Source organism: Ictalurus furcatus, chromosome 14 (assembly GCF_023375685.1).
Source record: "Ictalurus furcatus strain D&B chromosome 14, Billie_1.0, whole genome shotgun sequence".
Taxonomy (NCBI): Eukaryota; Metazoa; Chordata; class Actinopteri; order Siluriformes; family Ictaluridae; genus Ictalurus; species Ictalurus furcatus.
In genome coordinates, this window is record NC_071268.1 from 6,428,341 (window position 1) to 6,438,158 (window position 9,818).

Consider the following 9,818-nt stretch of genomic DNA (forward strand, 5'->3'; position numbering starts at 1 on the left):
GAAACAACCTTAGAGTAACACTGATTAATTTTAGTTGGACGGTTTATGACCCATTTGTGTAAAACAAACAAACAAATAAGAACGTGGAAATCCACGCAGTTCTACAGCCATCTAGTGGTGCAATACCGAGCTTTACGTACCGGAAACCGGAAGTAGAAAACTCACTCACGCACCTTTTTTAATTATTATTATTTTTTAAAATTATTAAATAAGTAAATATAATAATAGTATATTATTATGTGCTTCCAACTGCAAATAACTATGTAATTTCATAAAACATTTTTAACATATATTAATCTTGTCGTGTCACGTTCACTTTCTGTGCGTGATTCCCGTGATGACGTCAGTAGCCAGAACGCGCAAACAGGAAGTGTTTTACACTCTACAAACTGAAATAAGTTTTCATACCGACGGCTGATCATGCGGTTCCTGAATAAATTGTGTGTGTGTGTTTAAACAAACTAGGAAATATTCAACAGGATTTAGTGTTGTATATCGTTACAAAGTTACAGAAACGTCCCTCAGAAAACACTCGCGTCTGATTGGTTCCTGCCCGTGCACTGTCTGTCTCCCATAATGCAATGCGTACACATTTGGATGTTGTTGTTTTTTTCTCTTTTAATGATTTAATGGTTCATGGAGTGATCCATATGTTCAGTCTGTGTATATTAGTACTGTACTACTGTTTATGCTTTGATCAGGTGGTTATTTGTTGTCTACCGTCAGCGAGTTTGTTAAACGCTTGAGTTCGTCTCCTGGAGTCCCGGAAAATTTCTTCAGCTTTGCGCAGTGGCAGTATCGTAGCCTATGAGGTTTATCCGAGGCGTGATTATTGCTAGTTGAAAACTTTACCCAATACCCCGCCGTGACGACTTAACGGTCGGCTATGGCAATTTTTGACGGTCTCTAAGGAGACTCATTTACGTGTGAAAAAATAGAATTTGTTATTGCACATTGAAGCACCTGTTCTTGGAAGTTGAATTCTCTGGCTTTTCTCACTGTGGTGTAGTGTGATCTTTTACACAGATGGTAGGGTCAAATTTTGGTGCCAACAACATGAATCCATGCATCCAAGCTGCCTTATGTTTACAGTCCAGGTTGGTGCAGGCAGTGTAATGGTGTGGGGAATGTTTTTCTTGGCACACTTTGGGCCCAGTAATACCAATAAATCTTGGTTGAATTCCACAGCCTATTTGAGTATCGTTACTGACCATGTGCATCCCTTCATGGCTATAATTTACCCGTCTTCTAATGGTTACTTCCAGCATGATAATGCACAATGTCACAAAGCAAAAGTCGTCTCAAACTGGTTTCATGAACATGACAATGAGTGTTTTTCAGTGACCTCCACAGTCACCGGATCTGAATCCAATGCGCACCTTTGGGACGTGGTAGAACGAGAGATTCGGAGCGTGAAAGTGGATCTGAAAAATCTGTAGGAATTGTGTGATGCAATCATGTCAACATGGACCTAAATCTGAAAAGAATGCTTCCAACATCTTGTGGATTCCATGCCATGACAAATTGAGGCTGGTTTGAGAGCAATGGGAGGCCCAGTCCAGTCTTAGTATATTGTTCTTACTAAAGTGCTTAGTGAGAGTCATTTCTAATGAAAATTATTGTATTACATTAGAAAAGAATGCAAAATAGAAGCATTTTCACTAGTAGTCTTAGACTTTTGGACCCCTCTGTTTTTTAATTTTGTAATTTTTTCCCCCACAGCTTTAGAAATAAAAGAAGAGGGTATAGAAGTACTACGTCTTGTAGAAGGAAATGTAGGTCGATCTCTAGTAAGAGGTTAAACAAGGGGCAAAACAAAAATGTCTGCTTTTTAAATAATAATATTTTTTTAAAAAAGGATAACTGTCTGAAATATTGTGTTAGATTGTGCATTCTAGATGTAATGCTAGATCAAGCTTACCAATTAGATAAACCGTTGTTTATCACATCACTTAGGCCACAACAGAACATCTTTGGGAAGGTGTTGGATTTTACACTTATGACTAATTCTACCACAAAAAGCTAGCTAAATAATTAACATTACATCCCAGTTCTGCTTCCTCTTTCCCTCTAGTGAGATGGGGCCACTGTTATGAGGATTTCTGGTATAGCATTGTACATTATGCTATTACCATTTGGGGATTTTGGAGGGGGAGTTCCCGGGGGAGTTCCGGGGGTAGTTCATGGGGGCACAGTGGCTTAGTGGTTAGCATGTTTGCCTCACACCTCCAGGGTTGGGGGCTTGAATCCCACCTCCACCCTGTGTGTGTGGAGCTTGCATGTTCGTCCCATGCTTCTGCAATTCAAAGACATGCTCTGTAGGCTGACTGGCATTTCCAAATTGTCCGTAATGTGTGAATGGGTGTGCAATTGTGCCCTGTGATGGGTTGGCACCCCGTCCAGGGTATCCCCCACCTTGTGCCCCGTGTCCCCTGGGATAGGCTCCAGGCTCCCCTGCGACCCTGTCTAGGATAAGCGGTATGGAAAATGGATGGATGGATGGATGGACGGACGGATGGATGGACGGGGGAGTTCTGCATTTTCATATTTGACCTTTTCAAGGAGCCTTCAGGGCCCTCACTCATAAACTATACTAAATCACATAGACGTTCATCAACAACTTAAAAATTAAGCAGGCAAAACTTAATTGGCCTCATTAAAGTATTAAACTGATACATACTGTGTTTTATTGCTACATTGAGACAAATATCAGTAGCTTTGAATTAAATGTAACATAAGGCTATAAAATCAGCGATTTGGTATATTTCACTCACCAAGCAGGAGTTTTTGGCTGCTTTCCTTTGTAATGTATGTTCATTATCACTAATATGAAAGTAATCTCTGCTCTGGAGATGAAAGTCTCATCCTGCATTTCAACATGCAGTTACTGTGTTGAGTGAACCTACCAGCTTTGGGCTTTGCTCTTTTTGACTCCTCTCTCATTGCCATCATTCAAAGTGTGAGAAAGACTGTTAGTCACCCTTGTGTTTTCTATTACTCTTGTTCACATGAATTCAGCAAGAAATTACATTAATTTTTTTTATCCACATTTGGGCCGTTCAACTTCTTGTTGTCTAAGTAAGATGGTCAAGTGTCCACCTACGATATGGCCAAAAGTATGTGGATACCTGACCATCACATCCATATGTGCTTGGTGAGCATCCTTTTCCAAAACCAAGGGCATTAATATGGAGTTAGTCCCCTTTATTGAAAGAAGAAAAGCGCAACTGCTTCATCTGTTTCTTCTCCGCTGCCATTGCACATAGGTGTAAATAGCAGGATGGCAGTAGCTGCATTTTTTGGGTGTCATCAGGAGGATATCAAGCATCTGGACCTTTTCTAAAAGTGAAGCAGCCAATCAGGAAGTGTCTATATTACAATGCTGAAATCAGTTGCTACTGCGATGGCTGGTGATGCTGTTTCTGAATAAATTTAGCTTCTAAATAAGTCAGGAAATATTCAACTTGCTGTCTAAGTAAGAAGCATGTATACGGTATCTGTGCCCAGGGACGTCGCTAGGCCTATTTTGCCTCCCACCCCCCGAGTATTCATTACATTTACATTTACATTTATTCATTTAGCAGACACTTTTATCCAAAGCGACTTACAAATGAGAAAAATACAAGCAAAGCGATATATCAAGCAGAGAACAATACAAGTAGTGCTACCATAAAAGATCCATTAATTGAGTTCCAGAAGAAGCAAAGTGCACAGAGTAGAAGTGTAAGTGCAAATTTTTATTTATTTATTAATTTTTTTATGAGTTGGTTAGGTGTTCACGGAAGAGGTGTGTCTTTAGCTGTTTTTTGAAGATGGTGAGAGATTCTGCGGTCCGGATTGAGGTTGGAAGTTCATTCCACCAATGAGGAACAGTTAGTGTGAAGGTTCTGGAAAGGGACCTTGAGCCACGCTGAGTGGGAACTAGTAAATCGCTGATCGATCGCAAATTGCGTGAGGGAACGTAAGCCTTCAGGAGAGAGTTGAGGTAGGAGGGTGCTGTACCAGACAAGGTCTTGTAGGTGAGCATCAAGGCCTTGAATTTGATGCGGGCGGCTACAGGAAGCCAGTGGAGGGAGATGAAGAGGGGTGTGACATGGGTTCTCTTGGGCTGGTTGAAGACAAGGCACGCTGCAGCATTCTGAGTTATCTGAAGGGGTTTGATGGAGCTGGCTGGGAGGCCCGAAAGTAGTGAGTTGCAGTAGTCCAGTTTAGAGATAACAAGAGCCTGGACTAGTATCTGTGTAGCCTGTTCAGTGAGGTAGGGTCTGATTTTCTTGATGTTGTACAGGATGAACTTACAGGATCGTGCAGTTGTTGAGATGTGGTCTGTAAATGTCAAGCTGTCATCAAGAATCACCCCAAGGTTCTTGGCCGTCCTGGTTGGCTTGAGTGTGGTTGAGCCGAGCTGTACAGTAAGGTTGTGGTTGATTGAGGGACAGGCTGGGATGACGAGAAGCTCAGATTTTGCCAGGTTAAGCTTAAGATGGTGTTTCCTCATCAAGACCGAGATGTCCGACAGGCAAGCAGAGATGTGTGCAGAGACGGATGGATCGTCAGGCTGGAAGGACAAATAGAGCTGGGTGTCATCAGCATAGCAATAATATGAGAAGCCATGAGACTCAATCACCTGCCCTAGAGCTGTAGTGTAGATAGAAAAGAGGAGTGGACCCAGAACTGACCCCTGTGGAACGCCAGATGTGAGTTGCTGAGTTTCAGAAATACCTCCCCTCCATGACACCTTGAAGTGACTGTCAGAGAGATAGGATTCCACCCAGCGCAGAACCGTTCCAGTGATGCCCAGGCTGGAGAGAGTTGACAGGAGGATCTGATGGTTCACAGTGTCGAAAGCAGCAGAGAGGTCAAGTAGGATGAGGATTATCATTATCATTAGCCCCTGCTTTCTGGAATACCTCCTGCTCTTTTAAGTCGTATATCATTGGCTGTAATGTGAGCTGAAGAGCTCTAAGTTGATTACAATGTCTCTAAATTGGAAACACTTTACAGCTTCACAAATTACTGACAGCCAGAACTCTACCATTGCTAGAAAGTGGTAAAAGTTATGCTTGGCTGCATTTCATTAGCTCTGTACTTGTACTCTGCATAGTGACAATAAAGTTGAATCTAATCTAATCTAATCTAAAAAAGAACCAGTTCAACTCACGAGTTTTATAAACGAGCAGCTCAGCACAGCAATCAGCCAAAAACTGGGGGATGTTTTCCCGTTTTGTTTCTTTTGCGATACCAGTCACAGAACCAGAATTTGGACCCTGTAGTGGCTGATTCCTCTCGTCTGAGCTCGGGAAGAAGTCACACCGACACATCGTTCAGTGAAAGCTTCTTAGTTTAATGCTGAAAGTATGAGATTATATATACAGAAAAGGAGGAAGAGTTAGATCATTGCTTGACTTAACTAGGAACAGAGAGCTTATTGTGTCAGAACAAAAACAGGGACTTCTGGGTACTCAGATAAGAAGATGTACAGGCTATGAGAGAGAAGGAGAGAGAGAGAGAGAGAACAGACAGAGAGAGAGAGAACAGACAGAGAGAACATAGAGAGAGCGAGAATAGACAGAGAGAGAGAGAGAGAGATAACAGACAGAGAGAGGGAGAGAGAGAGAGAACAGACAGAGAGTGAGAGAGAGAACATAGAGAGAGGGAGAGAGAGAGAGAGAGAGAGAGAACAGACAGAGAGTGAGAGAGAACAGAGAGAGCGAGAATAGACAGAGAGAGAGGGAGAGAGAGAGAGAGAGAGAACAGACAGAAAGAGAGAGAGAGAGAGAGAGAACAGACAGAAAAAGAGAGCGAGAATAGACAGAGAGAGAGAGAGAGAGAGCGAGAGAACAAGAGAGAGAGCATGCCTAAGTTATGTGGAACTTATCGGGTTTCTTCATCAAATCCTCCCAATTTATCACTTTCATTAGCCATAGTTTGCGCAGAAAACAAAAGTTAAGCACTGTAGAAAAGCGAGCGAAGAACTGCTTAATAGTCAAAATGAGCAAGTAACACAGATGAGTGGCCTGCCTAAAGATATAACCAAAAAAAGCTAGGCTCAAGATGTTGTTTTAAACCCATATAAAAAAAAAAAAAAAATTATTTTCTGTACATGTCTAGTTTATTCCTTCACTGTAGCACTATATAAAATAAGCTTATTATTATTATTATTATTATTATTATTATTACATGAAAGGTGCAGTACAAATAAAAAATAATTATATAAACAATACTAATATTAACTCTTACAACAAATGAAACAAGTACTACAACTACTACTAGTTAAGTGTTAAAGTGGGCCAGAATCTGATTCTTCCTGAAAATAAGCCCATATTTCTGATCTAGAAAAAACTTTGAGGAGTTAATTCACACCTTTGCATGCACAAAGTCAAGAAAGAAGGTGTTCTGCTAAAGATAAGCTTTACTACTAGTGTGGTCACTCTAGTGCACCACACTGATTATAGTGGTGATGAAGTACATGCCATAACATCTAACATAAAACATGTAATAAAATGTATGCTAACTTGAGAATATTTAGCAAAATTTTTAATGTGATGTAAACAGTTATCAATCATTAAGGCAATTTTATAGTACTTGATACTTACTGTTGTTCCTACTAGAGTTACTGTACTGAAATGACAGAATCAATGCGCTGTAATGTGAAATAGCGCGCACGTGTGGCGTTAAGCATAAAAAATGTGCGCATGCGCAGGTCAAATCGGTCAGGTGACGCGAATCGGGTTCCGATATACACTTCTACAGCCATCTAGTGGTGCGAAATCGCACTTTCCATACCGGAAGTAAAAAAAAAAACTTCTATTTGACTCTCTAACATTTTTGTAATATCCCCAGTTACATGCATAATTGCTACAAAGATTTGAACATGACGACATAATCTCATAAAACACTGAAAATATAACTCTTGTGAAAATATCTCACGTGCACTGTCTGCACCCCTCCCCGGCTTCCGTAATGACGTCATCAGCCACGAGCTGCTATCCGGAAGTGTTTAAGCTACAAAGCTGAAATCTGTTGCTGTATCGACTAGTTATGTTTCTGATTAAGTCAGAAAGCATTATTGCTTACTTTAACAGGATTTAGGGGTGTATATCGTTGTGCATTTGTTACAGAAACGACCCTCAAAAACCTCTTACGCCTGATTGGTTCCTGCCCGCGCATTGCTTGTCTCCCATAATGCATTGCGGATAATTCTAGAAGTATTTTTCAAAAATTATTTAATGGGAGTGAGCAACGTGTCTAGTTTGTGTATGTCAAGTATATGTGTACTGGAGTACTGTTTATGCTTTGATCAGGTGGTTATTTGTTGTCTACCGTCAGCGAGTTTGTTAATCGCTTGAATTCGTCTCCTGGTGTCCCGGAAGATTTCTTCAGCTTTGCGCAGTGGCAGTATCGTAGCCTATGAGGTTTATCCGAGGCGCGATTATTGCTAGTTGAAAACTTTACCCAATACCCCGCCGTGACGACTTAACGGTCGGCTATGGCAATTTTTGACGGTCTCTACGGAGACTCATTTACTTGTGAAAAAATAAAATTTATTATTGTACATTAAAACACTTGTAATGGTTTTGAAACGTGCTTAATTTTTTTTTACAAGTTCGCGTAAAAAAGATTTACATGCACCCGAGGTCAAAAAAAACACTTCAACGTGCTCATAATTTAAATTGCAGTATTTGTGTCACAAATGACTCATTGATCCGTTCTTATGGATTCATTCTAAACTCCTTTCAGAGAGCATACTCTGCTCTGATTGGTCAGACGTCCCAGTCTGTTGTGATTGGTCTACCGCTATCAGCGCGTGTCGAACAGGAAACGCCTATTACCATATCCGCCTGACACCCAAAGGAAAAAAGTGTCATCTAATTTTTCTTATTTTGTTTGATTTCCTACCTAGTTTCGGTTTTAAAAACATCTACAATTTAGACTTTTTAAATGTTATTTTTATTTTTAATTTTACAGCATGCCCACTGTAGTGGACCATAGGACCTTTTTAGTTTGAAAAGACAGTCAAACTCAGAAAATAAAAAATGAGCAGATTATGGCTGTAGAGTGATATTAATCCAAGAATAAATTCAACTTAAAAAATAAAACAAAAACCAATTATCATTCTGGATTGTTTCTCTTGCTTGTTATTGCAAGGATGATGGCCTACTTTCTATTAAAATGGAACACATAGTTATTATACAGTGCACTCCATTAATATTGGCACCCTTGATAAATATGAGCAAAGAAGGCTATTAAAAATTGTCTTTATTGTTTAACCTTTTGATCTTTTGTTAAAAAGATTCACAAAAATACTCTACTCTCATGGATATCAAACATTTTGCAAACAAAACAGGTTTATAAAAACTATATCTTTGTTAAATATGTGCAACAATTATCGGCACCCTTTGAGTCAATACTTTGTGCTACCTCCCTTTGTCAAGATAACAGCTCTGAGTCTTCTCCTATAACGCCTGATGAGGTTGGAGAATACATGGCGAGGGATCTGAGACTGTTCCTCCATACAGAATCTCTCCAGATCCTTCACATTTCGAGGTCCACGCTGGTGGACTCTCCTCTTCAGTTCACCCCACAGGTTTTCTATGGGGTTCAGGTCAGGGGACTGGGATGGTCATGGCAGGACCTTGATTTTGTGGTCAGTAAACCATTTTTGTGTTGATTTTGATGTATGTTTTGGATCATTGTCCTGCTGGAAGATCCAACCACGGCCCATTTGAAGCTTTCTGGCAGAGGCGGTCAGGTTTTCATTTAATATCTGTTGATATTTGATAGAGTCCATGATGCCATGTATCCTAAAAAATGTCCAGGTCCTCATTATGTCACGTGGCATTATGTAAACAAACCAGCATTTAAAGGTTTACAATTCTGAAAATGAATGAATGTTAATTATGATTAGAACTGATGCTGGTAAAAAAAAAATCGACATCAGTGAAAGTGGGAAAAAAAAATTAATATATAATATTTTTATGACAGTTTTTGGACATTTTTGTCCTCTATGGACCTATGTGTAACTTTTTTAAATTGATGCACAAGGATTAAAGTCCACTTAGCCGCAAAAGAGTAAAGATAAATCACATTTACAGATTCCAGTCCAATGCCAAAGAAACATGCCCCTCTACGTTTATAATCTAAATTACTTATGGAAAAACAATGTTTCTTTGACGCACCAAGTGAGCACAGACATCCATGATGTGATTTCAGACTCTGAGGAAGTCTTACACTTCAATTAAACCTCATCTTTAAAAATTCTTGAGAAGACAGCTTTGTAATAATTTATTTAATCTTAATTAAAAATATGATTTTTTTCTCTCTGTTGGAATTAGGGTTTGTTCTGTTCAAACTGATCCTTAGGCTAGGATTATGTTTTATCATAAATCTTTATTCATGTTTGAACTTGATTTTAAGATTAAGGTTACACAAACTCCTACTTAGTCTAATGTATAATACACTGTTAGCAGAATATTTAAGCATTATAAGCATTAAAAACTGTGAACTAGTAATATGAAAGTCAAAGTAACAAAGTTGACTGAATATATTAACTATATTTATATTTATATCTATATCTAATTATATTTATATATGTAAATATTTTATTTTTGTAAAAGAATTCTTTAACAACTTTTAATTAAATAAACAACTTATCTAAAGCCACATTAAATCCCCCTGGGGGGTAATTTAGAATAGAGTGGCATGTTTTTGGGATGTAATGTGAGAGGAAATCTAAACAGATGAGAGGAGAATCATAGACCATGTATAAAACTCTCACATGTAGTGCTTAGGCTTGAACCACAGCCCCTAGAGCTCAA

At 39.3% G+C, this 9,818-nt stretch overlaps 1 protein-coding gene and 2 non-coding genes across 3 annotated transcripts; 2 read left to right on the plus strand and 1 right to left on the minus strand.

Moving 5' to 3' along the window:
* Positions 1–778: 778 nt before the first annotated feature.
* Positions 779–915, plus strand: LOC128618755 (U4 spliceosomal RNA). The gene has a single exon (XR_008387782.1). It is a non-coding gene; the product is annotated as a U4 spliceosomal RNA (small nuclear RNA).
* A 2,695-nt stretch (positions 916–3,610) lies between these two features.
* On the minus strand, positions 3,611–5,239 carry LOC128618216 (uncharacterized). Its single transcript, XM_053641731.1, has 2 exons — positions 5,162–5,239; positions 3,611–4,825 (listed from the first exon to the last, which is right to left on the minus strand). The coding sequence occupies exon 2, from the start codon at positions 4,496–4,498 to the stop codon at positions 3,758–3,760; it is 741 nt and encodes a 246-aa protein (XP_053497706.1). The 5' UTR covers positions 4,499–4,825; positions 5,162–5,239; the 3' UTR covers positions 3,611–3,757.
* A 2,142-nt stretch (positions 5,240–7,381) lies between these two features.
* Positions 7,382–7,518, plus strand: LOC128618754 (U4 spliceosomal RNA). Its single transcript, XR_008387781.1, has one exon. It is a non-coding gene; the product is annotated as a U4 spliceosomal RNA (small nuclear RNA).
* Positions 7,519–9,818: the final 2,300 nt, after the last annotated feature.